The 24,436-nt window shown below is 34.5% G+C and overlaps 1 protein-coding gene across 1 annotated transcript; it reads right to left on the reverse strand.

The window, feature by feature from the left end:
• Positions 1–12,359: 12,359 nt before the first annotated feature.
• On the reverse strand, positions 12,360–12,866 carry LOC100931898 (ribonuclease 8). Its single transcript, XM_031949280.1, has one exon. The coding sequence runs from the start codon at positions 12,864–12,866 to the stop codon at positions 12,360–12,362; it is 507 nt and encodes a 168-aa protein (XP_031805140.1).
• Between the last annotated feature and the right edge of the window lie 11,570 nt (positions 12,867–24,436).

The raw sequence follows: 24,436 nt of genomic DNA on the forward strand, positions 1-24,436 counted from the left end.
CTCTTATTTTCCCCTATTGCTCACTTTCTGACTTCCTTTCCTTTGATGGCAGTTTCCTTGGGTGATGAATGTCAAAGTACAAGGGAATAGATAATTTATCACCACTGATTTCTGCTGCAAGTTATTTCAGGAGTATAGAACTGGCCCCAGATAGATTCTAGGCTCTTTCAGTCTTAGAGGAGCACCATATAGACAGATGCTCACTTGTTTCTTTTGCCCCTTTTCCTTTTGTTCCTCATTTTTCTAACCCAGATGCAGAGCTGCCTTTAGGGGTTTAGATGGCCATAGCACTGGGAGGTGTTCCCTCCCTTCCATGTGTATGGAAGAGGAAAGTTGGGTTGGAGTCTAGAACTGAGTTCTGATACAAGCATTAATATGTATCCTGTCTCAATTCCCTCTTTGCCTCTATTTGGGTCAGTGTACAGAACACTGTGACCAATTATTGCAACTGAATAAGTTTTTGTATTTTGGAATTTGGATCTCCAAGGCCCTTGGAGGAGGTCCTCCAAGCACACGGTATTGAGTTCTGTTACAATTTGTAATCATGTGTCCCAGTCTTTGTTTCCCCTCTTACTCTTTTGCAAAGTGTTTGTGGGGGGGAGGAGGGGACTACAAAATACTGTCATATGGCTATGAGAACAGGACCAAATTCCTGCAATATTTAGTTTGGATCTCCAAGACCTTGAGAGGAGAAAATAGGTCTGAAGTGTGGAAATGAGTTCTTTTGCAGTCCCATGGACCAGCTTATTTAGTTCCTGCTGATGATGAACAGTGGACAGTTTGGGAGAAGGTCACATCTTGAGATATATCTCCAGAGCTTGACTTAGGGGTTATGGATTATTACCCATCTCCACTGTTAAATCATCAGATTTTTGCCTTTTGGTGAGATGGATTCTTGGTGTCCTAGACTGTGGAAGAGACTAAAATTACTTTATCTCTGGTGCAAAATTCCTGTTTTGGAGAGATTTGAGAGGTTATAAGAATTGGAGAAAATGTCTAATCCTCCATTTTGTTGATCATGTGACCTGGAAGTCTAAGCATATATATTTTTATTTAAGATTTTTATAACTGAAGGTATTATCCTTTCTTTGTGAATGTAAATAAATTAATATTATTTACTATTTATTTGCACATATATATGTATATGTGAATATATATAAATTTGTAAACTCTTTTATGCCTTTAGAATTCTGCTTTTCTCCAACCTAGGATAATGTTTCAAAATGCTTTGAATAAGGATATTGGGGGAGGGAGGCATTTGGGATTAAATGACTTGCCCAGGGTCACATAGTTAGGGTGTCTGAAGTCATATCTGAACTCAGGTACTCCTGACCCTAGGATTGGTGATCTATCCACTTACTATCTAGCTATACTGAAAGGGATATGTATTTAGATGGTAAACAAGACTCAATAGAACCTATGCAAATTTGTCCCAATTCTCTAATTTTTGTTTATGTCCCAAACATTTGAGAAGATCTTTCCCTATTTCTAAAATTATGATATTTAGGATGATTTGGGCCCAAGTCAAGTGGGTGGTTTTTTTAAAGCACTCTCATTCTTACAAATAATAAGTTTCTGTATCATAAACAAAAAAGAAAAAAAAAAAAGATGCCTCCAGTCATTGCCCTAAAATCCCCAGGAACTAGAAAACTGAAATGCCCTGAGTATTTTTGTGTGTATGTATGCACGCATGCATGCACACACACATAAAAAGAGAAAACCGGGGCACCATTATTAAGATTGGGAACAGTGCCCACCTCTAGTTGCTGATATTTTCCTGCCCTACTTTCTTCATATTAAAGAATCTGAAATCATATTTCTTTACATTTAAATCAGAGATTTTTGATAGATTTCAGGTGGTCTGTAAACTTGAATAGGGAAAAAAAATCTTATTTTTCACCAACTTCTAAATGAAATTGAGCGTTTCTTCTAATAGTAAATGTAGACTATAAACAATATTTCATCAGGTGGTCAATAGGCTTCATCAAACTGCCAAAAAAAAAATCTCTCTCTTTCTGTCTCTGTCTCTTTCTCTCAACACACATACACACACACACACACACACACACACATGAACACAAACACACACACTTATAAAAATTAAGAATCCCTTCCTAAATAGATGGTAGAAAGGTATGTTTCGTACACTAATCCTCCTGAGATCTCTGGAATTTGCCAACGTATTCCTAGTTTACCTGATTTGAGACCAAACTGAACAATGTACCATCTTATCTACAGTCTTCTAGAGCCCTCTACTGGCCACAAGAAATATCTTTTAATAAGTCTTAGGATATATTTCCTGGCTTGTCTCTTTCTTTCTTTGATAAAGTGGTTAGTTTATCTCAAAATCATGCATTTTAAAGAGCATTTGTTGTAAATTTAAGATTGAACAGTAATACAAATAAGAGCATCTGATCAATTACTCTTTTCAATTATTTTATGTGAACCCCAAAAGTAATGGTGGCTCATTTAGTGGAAGATACTAATTTATAGCTTATCAAACATGTATTATCTTCCTCCACTTCCCAGCCCCCTGTAATACAATCCAAACTAACTTAACCTCATATTTATAGAAGTAAAGTGAACTTATTGGTTTGAATTGCATTGAATCTGAGTAGAGTTATTTTTGGGAATTGCTTTCATTTTCTGTTGCTATGATCTTGTGTGTGTTTTTGAGTCTCTCTAGGGAATGCTGGCTTAGCTAGCCCCAGTATCAGTAGTATCAGTTTGGGCAATCAGTGGAAGGACTTTCCTTTCTTTCTTTTTTTAATAAAGCTTTTTATTTTCAAAGCATATGCATAGATAATTTGACAATGTTGACCCTTGCATAGCCTTATGTTTCAGATTTTCTCCTCCTTCCCCCCACCTCCTCCCTTACATGGCAAGCAATCCAATATATGTAAAGAATGTTAAAATATATATTAAATCCAATGTGTATAAACATATTTATGCAATTCTCTTCCTGCACAAAAAAAATCAGATCCAAAAAAAAAAAAAAAAGAAAGAAAGAAAGCAAATAAGTAAGAAAACAAAATGCAAGTAAACAACAACAGAAAGAGTAAAAATGTTGTTATGATCCACATTCAGTCCTCTGGGTGTAGATGGCTCTGTTCATCACAAGATCATTGGAACTGACATCAATCATCTTATTGTTGAAAAGAGTCACATTCATCAGAATTGATTGTCGTATAATATTGATGTTGCTGTGTACAATGATTTCCTGACTCTGCTCATTTCACTTAGCATCAATTCATGTAAGTCTCTTCAGGCCTCCCTGAAATCATCCTGTTGGTCATTTCTTACAGAATAATAATATTCCATAACATTCATATAGTATAACTCATTCAGCCAGTCTCCAACTGATGGACATACACTCAGTTTCCAGTTTCTTGCCACTATGAAAAGAGTTGCCAACAAGCATTTTTGCACATGTGGGTTCCTTTGCAGTAGAAGGACTTTTCTGGAATCTTTATGAGTTTTCATCAAAACGAATTGCCATAGAAAAAAGCCAAAAAAAAAAAAAAAAGAAAGAAAAGAAAAGAAAAGAGAACCAAAAAAAAACAAGGAAGTATCCACATTGGAAAGGGATCCTAATCCCAGTGACAGAGTGAGGTTCTTATAGGTCATAAGCACTCAAATTTCATAAACTTTTGGTGGATCCATTTTCATCAGCATATCAATTTGGAGTCAAGGAGGCCAGGAACTTGCCATATCTTAATGGTGTTTTCCCTCTGGTTAACTGTGAGTTCTGTTAGGGAACTTGTCTTTCCCTTTGTTGCTAAAATCCCCCTTTGTTTAAAAGCCCTTATGAATTTAGTCCACTGTTAGCCCCTGCCCTCATCATTTGATGACAGATTCCACCACCACCACATCCCTATTATCTTTATATAAAATATAAAAATTCCATCTTAACATTTAGAGCTTTTAAAAATTTGACTCTAAACTACACTTCCAGACATTTCATGTCATTACCTTTATTATATACAATGGTAATAGTGGTGGGCTAATCTATGGAAATCTAAGGTGTAGAAATATATATATCTTTCTTAATTCCAGTATAGGAAGCTGTGGGACATTCTGGGTCTGGATATATATAACTAAAGAGTTGCAAATAAGTAATGACAAAGTTTTATAATTGGCTGAGGAGTCACAAGAACTAAGGACTCAATTTGTTTAGAAATATATTCAACTCAACAGTTATATGAATAGAACAGAATGAAGGAAAGAGGAATATAAGAGGGAAGGATTAGTCATAAGCAACATAAACCTTAAGCTTGGAGAGGGGGTGATGAGAAAAAGATTAAAAAGAATAAAAAATGAGTAGTAATTTAGAGTTAGAAAAGTTTAAGAGAACAGAATAGATAGAAATGAACAATTACCAGTACTGTGATTGTGAATGCAATGAACTTATCCACAAAAATAAATGATTAAGGTGGAAGAATTGATTGGAAAGCAAAATCCAATAATATGTTGTTTACAAGGTGCACATCTGAAACAAAGTCTCAAGAAGTTAAAATAGGGATCAGAGTAAAATCTATTATATCTCTGCTGATGTCTCTTTCTTTGTCAGTCTCTCTGTGGCTGTGGCTCTCTGTGGCTATGGCACTCTCTCTTTCTCTCTCTCTCTCTCTCATACACACACACACACACACACACATACACACACACACACACTCAGAGTCAACAATTATTATTTCAGACAAGACAAAACAAAAAATAGACTTAATTTAAAAAATAAGAGGGAAATTATATTTTGTTGAAAGTTAACTAAGACAATGAATTGATTTTTTCTCTTTTCTTGATCTCATTTATTTGCTTGTTCATTTATTTATTTTTTATTAAATAAATTTCATTTTCATTTCAAAACATACACATAGATAATTTTCAACATTCACCCTTGCAAAATTTGTGTTCCAATTTTTCAGACAACAAGTAATACAATACATGTTAAATAAGTGCAATTCTTCTATACATATTTCCACAATTATCATGCTGCACACACAAAAAAAAATCAAATCAAAAAGGGAAAAATGAGAAAGAAAACAAAATGCAAGCAAACAACAATAAAAACTGAGTGATCCACACTCAGTTCTCACAATCCTCTATCTGGATGCAGATCTTCATCAAAGGTCATTGGAACTGACCTCAATCATCCCATTGTTTAAAAGAACCATGTCCATCAGAATTCATCATCACATAATCTTGCTATTGCCATGTACTGGCACTTCACTTAGCATCAGTTCATGTAAGTCTCTCCAGACTCTCTGAAATCATCCTGGTGATCATTTCTTATAGAACAATCATATTCCACAACACTCATATACCATAACTTATTCAGCCATTCTCCAATTGATGGGCATCCACTCAGTTTCCAGTTTCTTGCCACTACAAAAAGGGCTGCCACAAACATTTTTGTATGTGTGAGTCCCTTTCCCTCCTGTATGATATCTTTGGAATACAAGCCCAATATAAACACTGCTAGATCAAAGAGTACACACACAGTTTGATAGCCCTTTGAGCATAGTTCCAAATTGCTCTCCAGAATGGTTGAATCAGTTCACAATTCCATCAACAATGTATTAGTGTCTCAGTTTTCCCCACATCCCCTCCAACATTCATCATTATCTTTTCCTGTCATCTTAGCCAATCTTGAGATGTGTGTAGTATTACCTTAAAGTTGTCTTAATTTACATTTCTCTGATCAATAGTGATTTAGAGCATATTTTCACATAACTAGAAATGGTTTCAATTTCTCCATCTGAAAATTGTCTGTTCATATCCTTTAACCATTTACCAATTGAAGAATGGCATGAATTCTTATAAATTTGAGTCAATTCTCTATAATTTTAGAAATGAGGCCTTTATCAGAACCCTTGAATGCAAAACTTTTTCCCAATTTATTGCCTACCTTCTAATCTTGTCTGCATTGGTTTGTTCTTATAAAAACTTTTTAACTTGATATAATCAAAATTTATCCATTTTGCATTCAATAATATATTCCAATTCTTCTTTGGCCACAAATTCTTTCCTTCTCCACAGATCTGAGAGGTAAACTATCTATTGTTCTTCTAATTTGCTTATAATATCACTCTTTATGCCTAAATCATGAACCCATTTTGACCTATCTTAGTATAGAGTATTAGATATGGGTCAAAACCTAGTTTCTGCCATATTAATTTTCACTTTGTGAGTTCTTATGCCAAAAGCTGGAGTCTTTGGATTTGTTAAAGACTAGATTACTATAGTCATTGACTATTTTATTCTGTGAATCTATTTCACTGATTGACTATTCTATTTCTTAGTCAGTACCAAATGGTTTTGATCACTGCTACTTTATAATACAGTTTTAGATCTGTACAGATAGGCCATCTTCATTTGCATTTTTTCATTAATTTCCTTGAAATTCTTAACCTTTTGTTTTTCCAGATGAACTTTATTGTTATTTTTTCTAGCTCTGTAAAATAGTTTCTTGGGAGTTTGATTGGTATGGCACTGAATAAGTACATTAATTTATGTAGTATTATCATTTATATTATATTTATTATATCTCTGCCTATCCATGAACACTTGATATTCTTCCAATTGATTGGATCTTTATTTGTGTGGATAGTGTTTTGTTGTTGTGTTCATATAGTTCCTGACTTTGCCTTGACAGATAGATTCCCAAATACTTTATATTATCTATATTAATTTAAATGGAATTTCTCTTCATATCTCTTGCTGCTGGATTTCATAGGTAATACATAAAAATGCTGATGATTTATGTGGATTTATTTTGCATATGCAAATTTGCTAAAGTTGTGAATTGTTTCTTGCAGTTTTTAGTTACCTTCATACCATCTGCAAAAAGTGATAATTTAGTTTCCTTTAATCTGTAATTCCTTTAATCTCTTTTTCTTCTCTTATTGTTAAAGCTAACATAATTTAATATTGAATAGTATGGTGATAGTGGGCAACCTTGTTTCACCCCTGATCTTTTTGGGAATGGTTCTATTTTATCCCCATTACAAATGATGGTTGCTGATGGTTTTAAATAGATGCTACTGATCATTATAGGGAAAATGACATTATTTCTATATTTCCTAGTGTTTTTAATAGAAATAGGTGTTGAATTTTGCCAAAAGTTTTTTCTGCATCTATTGAGGTGATCATATGATTTTTTCTAATTTAGTTATTGATATAGTCAATTATGCTAATAGTTTTCCTAATACTGATCCAGCCCTTCATTCTTAGTATAAATCTTACTTTGGTCATAGTATATTATCCTGGGGATAACTTGCTGTAATCTTCTTGCTAATATTTCATTTAAGATTTTTGCATCAATATTCATTAGGGAAATTGGTCTATAATTTCCTTTCTCTATTTTGACCCTACCTGGTTTAGATAATAGTAGCATAAATGTGTCATAAAAGGAAGTTGGTAGGACTCCTTCTTTCCCTATTTTTTTTTAACTAGTTTGCATAGATTGGAATTGATTGTTCTTTAAATGTTTGATAGAATTCACATGTAAATCCAACTGGCCCTGGTGATTTTTCCTTAGGAGTTGATTAATAGCTTGTTCAATTTCTTTTTTTCTAAAATGGGACTATTTAAGTAATTTATTTCCTCTTCTATTAATCTGGCCAATCTATATTTTTGTAAGTATTCCTCCATTTCACTTAGATTATCAAATTTATTGCCACATACTTGGGCAAAATAACTTCTAATTTTTGCTCTAATTTTCTCTTTCTTGCTGGAAAGTCCTCCCTTTTCATTTTTGATACTAACAATTTGATTTTCTTCTTTCCTTTCTCTAATCAAATTAAAGATTTGTTTATTTTGTTGTTTTTTTCATAAAATCAACTCTTAGTTTTGTTTATTAATTCAATAGTTATCTTGCTTTCAGTTTTATTGATCTCCCCTTTTACTTTCAGAATTTCAAATTTGTTATTTAATTGAAGGGTTTTAATTTGTTCTTTTTCTAGCTTTTTTTAGTTGCATGACCAATTCATTGATCTCTTTCTCTATTTTATGCAAGTTAGCATCTAGAGAACCACTAAGAACTGCTTTGGCTGCATCCCATAAATTTTGATTTGTTGTCTCATTTTTGTCATTCTCTTAGATGAAATTATTGATTGTATCTATGATTTGTTGTTCATCCGTTCATTCTTTAGGATTGGATTATTTAGTTTCCAATTAATTTTTGGTCTATTTTCCCCTGGCCTTTTATTGCATGTAATTTTTATTGCATCATGAGCTGAAAAAAAAATGCATTTACTATTTCTAACTTCCTGCATTTGATTTTGAGGTTTTTATGTCCTAATACATGGTCGATTTTTGTATAGGCTCCATGTACTGCTGAGAAAGAATTATATTTCTTTCTTTTTCCATTCAAATTTCTTTAAAAATGTCCCATATCCAACTTTTCTAGAATTTTATTTACCTACTTAACTTCTTTTTTATTTATTTTGTGGTTTGACTTATCTAATTCTGAGAGAGCAAGATTGAGATCCCCCACTAGCATAGTTTTGCTGTCTAATTCTTCTTGCAGCTTTCTTAACTTCTCCTCTAGGAATTTGGATACTAAACCACTTGGTGCATATATGTTTAGTATTGATATTACTTCATTATCTATGGCATCCTTTAGCAAGATGTAGTTTCTTTTTTCATCTTTTTAATTAGATCTATTTTTTTGCTTTTGTTTGATCTGAGATCAAAATCACTACCCTGCTTTTTTTTTTTTTTTTTTTTTTTTTGCTTCAGCTGAAACATAATAGCTTCTGCTCCAGCCTTTTACTTTACACTGAATGTATTGCTTTACTTTAAATGTGTTTCTTATAAATAACATATCGCAGGATTCTGGCTTTTAATCCAGTCTGCTATCTGCTTTTGTTTTATGAGAGAGTTCATCCCATTCATATTCACAGTTAAAATGACTAATTCTGTATTTCCCACCATCTTGTTTTTCCCAAGTTATACTTTTCTCTTTCCTTTCTTTTTTTCCCCTTCTCAGTATTTTGCTTCTGACTACCACCTCCCTCAAACAGCCGTCCCCTTTTACAGCCCTTCCCTCTTTCTATACTTTTCCCCTTCTATTTTTGTTCTCCCTTCTATTAGCCTCCCCCTTTCCTTTTCCCTTTCCCTCCTACTTCCCTATAGTGTGAGATAAGTTTCTCTATGAAGCTAAATATGTCTGATATTCTCTCTTTGAGCCAAATCTGATGAGAGTAAGATTCACTCAATATTCATCCCTTTCCCTCTTTTCCCTCAATTGTAATAGGTCTTTTTGCTTCTTCATGAGATGTAATTTACCCCATTTTAGCTCCATTTTCCTCTTCTTCCAGTATAATCCCCTTTCCTTCTCTAGTTTCTTTTTTATATCATCACAAAAAAATCAAATTATTTCAGCACCCTCTAAGTATGCCTATAACAGAGATACAGCCTCCAGAGTTAAATGTATCATCTTCCCATATAGGAATGTAAGCTTTTGAACTTTTAAAAGAAAGTTATTTTTTTTTCTTTTTTCTTTTTTTTTACCTTTTTATCCTTCTCTTGAGTTCTGTATTTGAAGATCAGATTTTCTGTTCAGTTCATGTCTTTTCATCAGAAATAAATATAATTCACCTATTTTATTGAATGTCCATCTTTTCCCCTGAAAGATAATTCTTAATTTTGTTGAATAGTTGATTCTTGGTTACAATCCAAGTTCCTTTCCCTTTCAGAATATCAGGTTCCAAATCCTTTGATCCTTTAAAATAGAAGTTGCTAGGTCCTGGGTAATCCTAATTGTGGCTCCTTGATATTTGAATTGTTTCTTTCTAACTGCTTGCAGTATTTTTCCTTGATTTGATAATTCTGAAATTTAATTATAATGTTCCTTGGAGTTTTTGTTTTGAAGTCTTTCTAACCACACAACAAAACATGGATGTTTCATATGGAGGTAGACTTTACTACACCATTTTTCTTTCAATATAGAATACCAGACATAAAAGGTTTTTTCTGTACTTTGTTACAAGTCTTCACAAGGAAAAGATCATTCATTGATACATAAAGGAAAGTATCTTTATGGGGCATATGGGCTTCTGAATGGAAGCCATCTCCCACAGTTACTTAGTATACAGAAAATAAAGTCATACTAGAGCAAGTATTGGTCTTGGAGGCAGTTAGCTACTTTCTATTCTCCTGGTATGCATTACACGCAAAGTCAGAGGCAGGATGAATTGCTTTTGTCTTTTGGTTGGAGTCAAGAAAGAGAAAATACAGTAATCCAGTGGTATCCTTTTCTGCAATCACACTCTAATATATCTGTAGATTAATTTGCTGCCTTCCCCAGATAGACTACAAGATTTTACTTTTGCAATTGTGTTTCCAAAATCCTAACATAATATCTGGTACATAGTAAGTAAGTACAAGTAAGTGCTTATTGACTGACTGATTGCTTGATGATTGCAAACTTTCTCATTCTTCTAATTAAGGTATGGTATTAGCATGTATATGGGTAATCTCTGCTTCTTAAACATTTTGTCTTCCAAATAGTGGAGTTATTTGGTCCTCTCAATTATCTCTCTATCTAAGAAATAGCCCTTCCATAATGTCATGTTATCTGGATTCTGAATCCATAATGGTTGTCACCAATTTCTTTCACCTTGGCTTCAGGGTCATGACACTCTTAAAACTTCCCTTTGAGAAAACTCCCAACTAATTGGAAAGAGACATTACCTATCTCCTATTCCTTATCTCTTACTCTTTCCTTACTCAGACCTTTTTCTTCCCTATTAAAACACCAATGTCCCAGATTCTTTTCTCTTTTCGTTGCTTTTGCTATAATGAGTAAGAAAAGATATAACCTGGCACAATGGATAGAACACTAGATAGAAAGATCTGGTATCAAATTCCCTCACTGACACACTGACTATGTGACCCTAGGTAAGTCACTTAACTTTATCATGAACTAGGCAATTTTCTAAGCCTAAAAATTGAAGAAAAGGTGAAGTAGAGGCAATTCCCTATTGATAAAGGGAGTTCCCTATACTGGGAATTAGTTCCCTATGCTAATGAAATCATAGTTCAAATTATCCCTTTGCTGGTATTAGAAAATTCACCACAGTTGTATGAAAAAAGGCATTTATTGAAACCAGCACAAGATACCTGACTTAGTCCAGCTCTTGCAGTATACCTTGCAGAAGATAAACCTCTTTCCTACTTTCATCTGTGGCATATTAAGTCAGGAAAGACATTAATTTCTTCCATTCTCAGAATTAGATAAGAATACAGCTGGATATATTCTACATAGATTGTAGACAGAAAAGCAATTTTAGAAATATTTTCTCCACACTACATATAAAAATAATTTTAACATTCAATTTTGAGTTCTAGGTTCTATCCCTTCCTTCCTCCCCCTTTTTCCTTCTTGAAACAGTAAGTAATCTGATAAATGCTATACATGTACAATCATTTAAACTTATTTCTGTGCTAGTCATTTTGTCAAAGAAAACTAGAGAAAGAGACAAAGAGAGAAGAAAAAATAGAGAGAGAAAGAGAAAAATAGTTTTCTTTAAGCCATATTCAGATGCCATCAGTTTTTTCTATGGAGATGGATGACATTTTTCATCATGAGTCCTTTGCAGTTGTTTGAATCATTGTCTTGCTGAGAATAGCTAAGTCATTCATAGTAGTTCATCATACAGTATTACTGTTACTGTGTACATTGTTGTCCTGGTTCTGCTCACTTCACTATACATCAGTTCATGCAAATTTTTCCAGGTTTATAAAAGCAATTATTGAGCAATTACTAGGTGCCATTCACTGAGCATAAAAGTATAAGCAAAAAAATGATCCTTGCCCCCAAGGAGCCTATATTTTAAAAAGTCAAAACTATAATACAGGAAATATAAGGGAATAGTACCCAGAGTCAGAATACCCAGAGGTGGAAAAAGACATTGTTGGAGGATGAGGAAAGGAGTGTAAGCAGTATAATGAAGAAATGATAAGAAGCTAGAATAAAAGGATACTTATCTATCTCCTCCCTTTCTTTCTACCTGGATCTAAGATATTAAGTAAGACAGATAAGATAAAGAAATAGTGGGGGGGGGGGGGAAAGACTATTTCATTCTACATCATTGCTAGGGTAGGCAATAAGGAAGGTCAATTTCACCAAAGAGTATCAGGTTAAAGAGTAATAAGGGAGTCCCATTCCTAGATAAAGCCATCCAGAAAGATAAGTTGAGTTTCATTAAAGAAAAAAAAAACCTTTTTCAGAAGAAATTCTTATAAGTTAATGAGAAAGACAGGATTCCAGAGATTTGGAGAGGAACAAAGACGAGAACAGATTTCCATAGAGCATCTTGAGGCAAAAGGGCAAAATAGTGGGAGGGTAGAAATCAAGAAGATAGAATCAATATGGGGCCTGAGTTTGAAGTGGTGCTGTCCAAATGCACTGGAAGCAACTCACTTCTACTATGATCTGCTGGCAAGGGAGGATTGCAGGCAATAATAAAGTATGCCATTTCAGAAGTGCCACGGTAACGACAGTCGGGATAATGACCACTGGTCAATTCACAGTTGGTGACAGGAATGGTTGATGTACTTTTATGACAGTTTTTGTATGTTGGATTCTTGCAGGTGATACTGGTTGTAAAACAAATCTTGATGATATTCTCAAGCATGTAATTCAGAAATGTGTTGAAGGACTTACACTGATGGGTGTGCTTGTTGATTTGTCTCATTTCATTGTTGCAATATATATTGTCACTGGAGGCTTTGGTCTTGGGATACTGCACATGTTGTTTATTGAACCACTGAGCAGGAGTGAAACCAGAGGGAAGTGCTGCAGTGACCAGAAACATAGTCATCCAAAATCCCAGCCGCAACACTTGAAGAGTCCCCATCAGTGTGATTATCTCTCCTATATAGGGTTAGTAAAGAGAAGAAAGAAAATGAGAAAGAGGTAACAAAATACCCACCTGCCCTCCCAGCCTATTTGCTATGTGACTCTCAAAGTATTATATCATTGTCTTCTATGATCCCTGTGTCCCCATCCAGTTACTTGATCATCAGTTTGACTACTCTATATGCAAAGTATCATATGAGGCAATGTGGAAAGAATTAATAGGAGAAAGACGACAAGATTATAGGGAAATTATTTCAAGGTAGAAATAGGGCATCACTTAAAATGAGATCATAGATCCCAATAATTTAAATTCCAGAGCTGTTTAAAAGTGAGGCCCTTCAGAAATTGGAAACTGAGTAGATGCCCATCAATTGGAGAATGGCTGAATAAATTGTGGTATATGAATATTATGGAATATTATTGTTTGGCAAGAAATGACCAACAGGATGATTTCAGAAAGGCCTGGAGAGACTTACATGAACTGATGCTGAGTGAAATGAGCAGGACCAGGAGATCATTATATACTTCAACACCAATACTATATGATGATCAGTTCTGATGGACCTAGCCGTCTTCAGCAATGAGATGAACCAAATCAGTTCCAAAGGAGCAGTAATGAATTGAACCAGCTACACCCAGTGAAAGAACTCTGGGAGATGACTAAGAACCATTACATAGAATTCCCAATCCCTATATTTTTGTCCATCTGCATTTTTTATTTCCTTCACAGGCTAATTGTACAATATTTCAGAGTCTGATCCTTTGTGTACAGCAAAATAACAGTTTGGACATGTATACTTATTTTGTATTTAATTTATACTTTAACATATTTAACATGTATTGGTTATCCTGCCATCTAGGGGAAGGGGTAGGGAGGAGGGGAAAAATTGCAACAAAAGGTTTGGCAATTGTCAATGCTGTAAAATTACCCATGCATATAATTTGTAAATAAAAAGCTATTAATTAAAAAAATAAAAAAATAAAAGTGAGGCCCTTTCTGTATACTGATGTCAAAGGTTTTGATTGACATTAGTTGGATTCCATCAACCACCTCAGGTTCTCCTAACATGGAGACAGAATAAACAATTCTAGGTAGATCATATCTGGAATATTATGTTCAATTCTGGATTCCTTAGCTTAAGAAGTACAATAACAAGAAGATCCAAAGTGGGGCAGCCATGATTGTGTAGAGTAATAAGTTCATGTCACATTGAATAAAGGAACTAGAGGTATATAGCTTAGAGGAGAGAAGTCTCCTAGGATCAAAAATATATAAAAAAAAGGGACCTCAGAAAGGGTCATCTGGCCATCTCCTAGGTCAAGGGACAGGACAACTGTGTTCAGTATTTCAAGATTTTTAATGTGGAAGAGATATTAAACTTTGGATACAAAGGGCAAAACAAATAAAAATGAATAGAAGTTGAAAATAAACAAATTTAGCCTCAATAACAGCAGCAATTAGAGTTATTTAAAAGTCATATGGACTGCCTCATAAAATAATTGTCTACTTCTAATTGAAGATTATCAAGCAAAGACTGGATGACACTTGTTTTATATATATATATATTAAATTAGGACCTTCTTTGTTGGTATAAATTGGAATAGTTGACTCAGAAGCTTTTTCCAACTCTAAAATTAATTATCTGATATCTCCAAACATAGAAATGGACACAAAAGTTTGTTTTCTACTGTCATAAAAATAAAATACCACCTGTATTTTTACCCATGAACTATCATTTTCTATGAACTTTTGTGCTTGATTTTTTGAATCCAACAGTTGGCTTCATATTTCTCTCCATATTCCCTCCATATTCTTCTTCATATTCCTTGCACTTATTTTCCAATGTGCCAAGATCTCCTTGGATGATAATTATTTTAATCAATATAATTCATGGTCTCTTCTAGGATTGGTAATCTAATATTTCAAATTTAATAAGCATATCACTGTTTTTCATCTTCACCTCCCTTGCTGCTTTCCCTGACCTTCTTCAAGGTTTGTTTCAAACCCTATCTTCTACAAGAGGCCTTTCCCAGGCATCTCCTTCTCATCCCCAATATGCCACTGCTAGTACTCTCACTCTGAGATTGCCTTCCATTCATGCTGGAATGTACATGCTTGTTTTCATATTGTCTCTCTCAACTCAAATTTTGGAACAGCAGAAATAACAAAAGATCAGGATGAGACATTTTTCTGGTGTAGGAAAATTAAGAGATTAGCAGTAGAAGTCTATATTGGAGTAGGGGTCTATCTAGAGGCCACACATTCTGTGCTGACCACAGAAGCATCAGCAGTTTGGGGAGCTCTCAGCTCAGAGATGGTAAGAGGTTTAGAAAATTATTATCAAGAAATTACAGAGAACTATTTGCTGGTATTGGGTGTAGCTGGTGCTGATTGGCAACTCTATTCACTAGAGTTGAACATACACTTCTGGGTAGCAGTTGCAGAGGGGAAAGGAACTCTGGTAGTCAATCACAAGTTAGTAAGAATCCTCCCAGTTTCAAAACAAAGAGAACTGCTAGTGCTTGCAGTAACAAGGCACCAAGGGCCCTTCTTTGGTAAAGACTAGAGTATGAAACAGGAGAGTAGTGATCATGCTTCCCTCAAAATCACATCCTGGAAGTACCAAAACCTTGCAGACCCACAGGACTAGTTTTGAAAGCAGTAGAACAAAAATGCTTCAAGGTTCCCCATCCTAGGTGAGTAGAACCCAATTTTAACATAAAGTTCAAAGTCAAGAAATATGTTAAGAAAATAATCAAATAACAAAAGAAAAATTTGAATATAAAAAACTACTACAGAAGCAGGGGTAAACATAACTCAGAAACATAAAACTCAGAAGAACATAAACATAACTCAAAACATAAACTCAGAAGAACACAACAATGGGAAAACAAAAATAGAAAACAAAAGAAAACAAAATCTCAAAGAAATATGCTAATTGAACCCAAACTCAATAAGACTTTTCGAAAAAACTAAAGAGGTGAGTAATAGAGGAAAAAATGAGAAAACAAAGGAGGAGGATGCAAGTAAATTATGAAAAGAGAATTAATAGCTTAAAGAACACATAAAGTGCAAATGGAAAAAAATGTAAAAGAATTTGTTGAAGAATAGTAGAATAGGGCAAGTGTAACTAATGACTCCATGAGACATCAAGAAACAATTTTTTTAAAAGTCAAAAGAAGGAAAAAATAAGAATGTGAAATATATCAACAGAAAAATAACTGACCTGGAAAACAGCTCAAGAAAAGATAATTAAAGAATTATTGGACTACCTGAATAATAAAAAAAAAGAGCCTGGACATCATATTTTAAGAAATGGTCAAAGAAAACTGTCCTGGTATTTTAGATCCAGAGGGCAAAGTAGAAATTGAAATAATCCATTGATCAGCTCCTGAAAGAGATCCCCAAATGAACACTCCCAGGAATATTATAGCCAAATTCCAGGGTTCCTGGGTCAAGGAGAAAATATTGCAAGCAGCCAGAAAGAAACAATACAAATGTGTGGAGCCACAGTCAGGATCAAATAGGATATAGTGTTTTCCATGTTAAAGAAGTGGAGGCCTTGTATTGTTATGCCACAGTTCTCTTTTATTGTCCTGACTCAGTTTCCCTAATTATCCTGACTCAGTTTTCCTAATTGTTCTGCTTAGTCCTGCAAAACTACCCTTCCCTCTTTATCAGAATATTTGATAAGGATAAAAGATCTTATGTTTTAGAATATCAGAATGCCTCTCCCCCTCCCAAGCTATCAGAACATCAGATAATGTCTTATCAAGATGTCTCTCTCCATCTCCGGGGTGTCTCTCCCCATTATGTCATCCCATCTCCGGTGGCTTACCCCACCCTGTCAGAGTCCCATTCCCACTGTCATCACCCTGACTCCACTCCTGCCTCAGTCTACCCCCTAAGTCTGAGCCATGTGTATATATATATATATATATGTGTGTGTGTGTGTGTGTGTGTGTGTGTGTGATTGAGAACTCACATTGTTTGCTGGATTCTTGGAGACGATAGTCTCATTCAGCCCTGGGACCAAACTATGGATCCATTTGGTCCAGTAAATCTCTCCCTTTTAAATAAATTATTAAATACTCTCTAATCTCTATCTTGCCTCAGTTTCTCCGGCATTACAGTACTATGATATTCTGGAAGATAAAGAAACTAGGATTATAGCCAAGAAAAACCCACCCAGAAAAAATGAGTATAATCCTTCAAAGGGAAAAAGATATTTAATGAAATAAAAGACTTTCAAGCATTTCTGATGAAATTACCAAAGCTGAATAGAAAATTTGATATTCAAACAGAAAATAAGAAAGTAACAAAAAGATAAACATTCACTAAAGTTAATTTACACTCCTATATGGGAAGATGATATATGTAACTCCTAAGAATTTTATAATTATTAAGGGAGTTAACAGGAGTTTACATGGACAGAGAACATAGGTATAAGTTGATTATATTAGAATGATCTCCAAAAAAAAAAGCATCAATGGATAAGAAAGAGGGGTACACCAGGAGAAGGGGAAAGGGAACAGGGGTAAAAATTTCTCTCATGTAGAAGAGGCACACAAGGAAGAGCTTTTACAACAGTAGGGGAAATGGGTATGTGTGTGTCAATTCTTGAACTTCATTCTTATCCAATAGGGAAATAGGAGAGGGAGGAGAATAAAGAAAAAGGAGTATAGGGATAATAAAAGGAAGGGTAGATTAAGGGAAGCAATAGTTGGAAGCAAAATAGATTTTTGAAGAGGGACAGGAGAGAAAGACAGAGATAGATACAAAAGGACACACAGAGAGAGACAGAGAGCCTGAGAGAAAGAGAAGAGAGAGGGGAAAGAGGGAGAAAGAAAAGTTCAGATACCCCTAATTAAAAGAAGAGGGAAGGGGGAAGTAGGATTTAAATGCACAAAAAAGGAAAAAAATGACACTGCACAAAGAAATTGCACACAAATAGGACAATTTTGAAAATAATAAATTTGTAAAATGTGTAAAATTTTGAAAGTATGAATTTTCTATATATTTTTTAAAAATGGTGTGGAATGCAGATGTATAGCTTCATATAGAATGAAATGTCCTGATGTATATGTGGTAATGTTTTCTCTCTGTCTCTCTGTCTTTGTCTCTCAATGTATAATATAATAAGTTCAGAATAAGCAAAAATAGAAATAAAAATAGTTCAAGGGATAATTGAGTGATTACAGACACAGAATCTCCAGAAAGATATTCATGGAAAGGCAATAATGGAAGGAGGAAGTAGCAGATCCTTCCATAAGAAGAATCTCTAGTAGCAGAAATGAGAGTCAGTTGTGGACTCAGAAAGCTAGCCAAGACAGCCAAGAGCCATGCTTCTAAACAGAGCTGTCCATGAGAGCCTGGCTGAGCAACTATATAATATTTCTAAAAGAAGGAATTTTGTGAGGAATCCATAAGGAAAGAAGAGAACAGGTCTAATTACAGCATCCTCAAAAAAGAAATCAACAGATGACATCTTGATTGTTGACTCATACAAAGAACATATAAAAAAAAAATAAATACAATAGTAGCCATTAAACACAAAAACTCATGAGATACAGTTAAGAGTTCCTTGAAGGAAAATGTCTATGAATATTTATGTTAGCAAAAAGTTTTAAATATCAAGGAATTGGTGATATAATTTAATTTATAATATATATATATATATATATATTATGTGATAATATATAATATAATTTAAAAGATTTGTATTTGAAAAGGAAATATTTTACATGATTGTACATATAATATCTGTATCAGCTTGCTTACCAGATCAGGAAGTGGAGAGTCAGAAGAGAAAAATAGAATTTGGAACTGAAAACTTAAAAAAAAGATCACCAACAAATTTTAAAATTTGTAATTACATGTAATTAAATAAAATATTATTTAAAAAAAATAAAAGACATGTTTTTTAAAAAGGACTGGATGATTTTTTTTTTTTTTTACTTGAATCCTTCTACTAATAATTATCATTAGCAAGGCTGCAGTCCCACTTAAATCCATTGGGGGAATGCTCTTTTCACCCAGAGATCTTTGTTGGCAATGCCCACTAGACTTCTTGGCAACTTCTTGAAATCTAAATGATACTAAATAAATATGCCAAATTTTGCTCAACAGAGTATTAAAAGATGGTGCCTGAGCACATCTGACAGAAACCATATCCCAAACCTCTCCAAAATGATAGACCCTACTGGAAATTATGATTTGCTAGTATATTCTTTTTTAAAATAATATTTTATTTTTCCAAGGATTTGCTAACATAGTTGCAATATTTATTTTTGTAAAACTTAGTGTTCCAAATTTTTCTTCCTCCTTTCCTCTTTCCATCTCCCCAATTTAGCAAGCAATATAGAACCTCTACTTATCATAATGATGCATCATCATGGAATTTGAAGGAAAATGGTATTAAGCAACAGCAAAGTAACAGGAGCAAAGTAACCTAGAACCACCTGTGTTTTAGTGTTTTGGTAATAAGTGTGCCCTATAATTCTCACAGCTAGCTCTGGAACAATAATAACAGCACAGTCCTGGAAATAGACCATATTTACTTTCCTTGGAACAGCTAGGTAATTACAAAGAAGCTGACTACCAGAAAGTTGGCAATGAGATAATTAGTTCTTTAGCACTGGCAAGTCAAGAAGGAAGGAAAAAAGACAAAATCCTCATCATTCCTGTGAAATCCACTTCTCCCTCTACAATCAAAGTGACAGAATGGTGAGAAAGAGAATGGTTATTAAGAATTACAGAGTTCAGATAATGTATAAAATTCAATTAAAATGTTAGTACTGTAAATATGAGATAATTGTCTAAGTAGGAAGTATTTTCTTCCTACCTTTTCCCTTCCGATAGAAAGACTACTTTACACAAGAGCCAAAAACGAAATTATTTCTCAGAAATATGAAAATGGGATAGAATTGAAGCCCTGGGAGTTAGGTTTCTCTATAAAGAGGACCAGCAACCCCAAATCTAGCATGTAGGTAACAGATCCTGTCTAGCAACCTGTCCAGCAACTTATTCATTGCTATCTATTGTGTGAAAAATGAAATCAAGACAAAAGAAAGTTGCTGCAAAAGAAAAGGTGATCAAGGTGGTGGAAGCAAAATCCCTGAATATCTTCCAGAATCTAACAGCTCAAATAATCAACAAATACATCAAAACTAGAGACAATAAAATATTAACACATAGAGAGAAGACAATGGGAAACAACTCCATGATAATGTTACTTTTCTAAACTGAAGTAATAATGTAGGAATGATTCAAAACTCACTACCACAACCCACCTCTTTCCTGCCTCAGATTCACATCCTGAAAAACCATGCCAAGCCTATTTTTGTAGGGTAAATACGATTCCTATCATTCCCCCCATGGCATTTAGCTAGTCTAACTATTCAACCCCTTCCCCCAGGAGCAACATACTCACTTAACCCTGTCAAGGAAGGTAAATAACAGCAGAAGACCCAGCAACAGATCCAATCCTTGAGTAGAAAAGGTTTCAATTTAAAATTCAGCTTTAGTTGGTTGAATGGAGTTTTTAATATGATCAAAAAAGAAACCAATCAAATGTTCTCCGTTGCTCAAACTAAAGTAAACTGTGAAATTCTCTGAGTTTGGTGGTTACAACAGGAAAAAAAATTAGAGAAGTTGTGGTTACAAGGGGAACAGAAAATGCAGTCACACGATTTGGTAATACTTTAGCAGAAAGTCAACAGGGAGACTTTGGCAATAAGTCCTTAACTACTGCTGGGGCAGGGCCAGGGAGTGAGGAAAATCATAAACAAAATCTGATATTAAGGCAAATAAGTCAAGCAAAAGAGTGCTAAAAGGCTAGCTCACAAAGTCAAAGGATAAGAAACATTCCTTAGAAGAAAAAAGGAGATTCCCAAATGAAGAAGAAAATGAGAAATGTGGAAGAGAGAGAGAGAGAGAGAGAGAGAGAGAGAGAGAGAGAGAGAGAGAGAGAGAGAGAGAGAGAGAGAGAGAGAGAGAGAGAGAGAAAGAAAGAGAGAGAGAGAAAGACAGAGAGAGAGAAAGACAGACACAGAGAAAAACAGAGAGAGAGAGAAAGACAGACAGAGAGAGAGAGAGGAGGAAGAAGAAGAAGAAGGAAGAGGAGGAGGAGGAGAAAGAGGAGGAGAACGAGGAGGAGGATGAAGAGGAAGAGGAGGAAGGGAGGGAGAGAAGGAAAAAGGGAAGAAAGGAGAGAGGGAGGAGGGAGGAATGAAGGAAGCCTATGTAATCTAAAATAAAATGGATAAGCAAAACTAAGGGCAGGGATCATATACAGATTTAACAGAGGAAGGAAAAAATAAATATAAAACACTTAAAACTTTCTAGGTTTTAAAGGGTTTTAAAAGCCAAACTGGATCTTTTATTATTATCATTATTCAGTCCTAGAGGTGATAGGGAGCCACTTGATAAGTGTGAGGTGGAGAGGAATGAGAAATTCAGATCTTTACTTAGGAAAATCATTCTTGTAGCTGAATGGAAGGTGGGCTGGAATGGGAAGAATCTTGAGAAAAGGAATTCAACCAGAAAACTATTTTCACCATATAGTTGTAAGGTAATGAAAGCCTCTAAGAAGGTGGCAGTTGTGTTAGAAAAGAGGTAATATAGATAAGAGATGCTATAAGGATATAATTGACAAAAATTAGCCATAAATTGGATATGGAAGAGAGATGGGGAGAGAAAAGGGAAATGAGAAAGAGAAAGGAAGAAAGAGACTGAAAGATAGAGGAAGTTGAGAGGGATACTTTGTTGTAAATCTGGGAAATGGGGAGGATAGTGATATCCTTGACAATATTAGGAAAGTTCATAAAAAGGGAGTGTTGGGGGGATTATAAGAGTTCTGTTTTAAATATGCTGTTAAGATATTTGTGAGACATCCAGTTTGAGGTGTTTAATAGGCAGTTATAAATGTGAGACTAGAAGTTAAGAGAGAGGTTAGAGCTAGATATATTGACCTGAAAATCACTTGCACTGAAATAACAATTGAATTCATGGGATTCACACAACTTCTCTGCTTTTTGCTATGCCAACCACAAGGCCCAGAGAATTTCAAAATTCATTTTAGTTTGGAAAATGGGAATGCTTGGTTGGCTTCTTTTTGGCCATATTAAACACTTCATTTGAACAACTGAAGCTGCACTTTAAATTCATCACTTTCCTACCCAAGAATTGGATCTGTTGCTGAGTCCCCCATTTAGTCATTTACCTTCCTCAATGGGTATAGGTGAGTGTTTTGCTCCTGATGAAGGGGATGAACAGTTAGAATAGCTAAATGCCATGGTGGAAAATGATAGAAACCATATAAATCCTCCAAAAGGAGATAACCCACCAAGATATTACATAAGAAGAAAAGAAAACGGCCCAAGACAGAACCCAGGGAGCCACCTACAGTAAGCAAATATGACCTGAATGGAGATCAACCAAATGGAATTGAAAAGAAAAAGTCAGACAAGTATAAGAGAGAAGTGTTATGAAAATTAAAAAAGAAAATTACTATCAAGAAGGTGGCAATCGGCTGTCTTAAAAACTTAAAAATGGTTGAGAAAGATAAGGATAGAGAATAAACTTAATTGTTTCATCACACCAAATCAATACTGAAGAGGAAGGCAAGGAGGGAGTTAAATAAGCATTTTTATAGTAATTACTACATGCCTCTCATTTTATTGTTGCAAAGACTTCTTCCAATTAGCTGTTTCTTTTCTAATTCTAATTGTATGGATTTTGTTTTCATAAAAACTTTTAATTTTATATAATCAAAGAAAGTATAAATATAAAATGGCTAGCAAACTTTGCAAATATTTTTATGTCTAAACAAACTTTTAATATTAGTTTCCCAATTTACTATACTGCTAGTGATGTTATTATGGAATTCTGTCCTAATCATTGTATTATTGCATCTATGATTATTGTAAGCTTAGCATTCCTTTTTTCATGAGAAAAAAATTGTCTTATATCCTATTTATACAAATACATTCAATATCTTTTAAATCCCCCTCCATTTAAGGAACACCGTATACTATCAAGCCACAACTATTACTATAATTTGCAACTTTCTTCCAGGAGCTGGGATTGAGGCAATATGATAATGAATAGGAAAATGAGAAATCTACTTTACATTCTAAGTCAAGTTTATCCAAACTGAACTTGAGTTAATGCAAAGGCTCGGTAAATAACAAGTAGTGATAACAAGTCAGTCACTAGATCTATGGGCCCTGGCTAATGGGTGCCTCTACCTTCTATGCCACATAGAAATGGGGAACTATGTTCCAGAAAAATGAAGTAACTCCTCCATAGTCTACTACTGGATCCAGGACTAGAAACTGTCTATTGGTAATGATTTCAGTGTCCTCTCCATGTACCATACACTCCACCATGCTGCCTCCTACTCATTTAAGGCACAAAGATTTTCCATAGAAATATTCATTGAAAGAGTGTTCCAAATCACTATTAATCAGAGAAATGCAAATTAAGACAACTCTGAGATACCACTACACACCTGTCAAATTGGCTAAGATGACAGGAAAAAATAATGATGATTGTTGGAGGGGATGCGGGAAAACTGGGACATTGATGCATTGTTGGTGGAGTTGTGAACGAATCCAACCATTTTGGAGAGTAGTTTGGAACTATGCTCAAAAAGTTATCAAACTGTGCATACCCTTTGATCCAGCAGTGTTACTACTGAGCTCATATCCCAAAGAGATCATAAAGAAGGGAAAGGGACCTGTATGTGCCAAAATGTTTGTGGCAGCCCTGTTTGTAGTGGCTAGAAACTGGAAACTGAATGGATGTCCATCAGTTGGAGAATGGCTGAATAAATTGTGGTATATGAATGTCATGGAATATTATTGTTCTGTAAGAAATGACCAGCAGGATGAATACAGAGAGGCTTGGAGAGACTTACATGAACTGATGCTAAGTGAAATGAGCAGAACCAAGAGATCATTATATACTTCAACAACAATACTGTATGAGGATGTATTCTGATGGAAGTAAATTTCTTTGACAAAGAGAAGATCTAACTCAGTTTTAATTGATCAATGATGGACAGAACCAGCTACACTCAAAGAAAGAACACTGGGAAATGAATGTAAACTGTTTGCATTTTTGTTTTTCTTCCCAGGTTATTTTTACCTTCTGAATCCAATTCTCCCTGTGCAACAAGAGAACTGTTCGGTTCTGCACACATATATTATATCTAGGATATACTGTGACATATTTAACATGTATAGGACTGTTTGCCATCTGGGGGAGGGGGTGGAGGGAGGGAGGGGAAAAATCGGAACAGAAGTGAGTACAAGGAATAATGTAAAAAAATTACCCTGGCATGGGTTCTGTCAATAAAAAGTTATAATTATTAAAAAAAAAAGAAATATTCATTGAATTGTATATTTGTATAACCACTTGTGAAGTTATTTTTAAGCTCCCAAATAGGTGGTTCTTTTATTTCAGCTAAATACATACTTTTATCTTACTTCCTCTTCTTATCTCATAACTATGTTTAACTTTTAACCAGGTGTATTAGTATATATGACTCATATAGAGTAGAT

Source organism: Sarcophilus harrisii, chromosome 2, assembly GCF_902635505.1.
Source record: "Sarcophilus harrisii chromosome 2, mSarHar1.11, whole genome shotgun sequence".
Taxonomy (NCBI): Eukaryota; Metazoa; Chordata; class Mammalia; order Dasyuromorphia; family Dasyuridae; genus Sarcophilus; species Sarcophilus harrisii.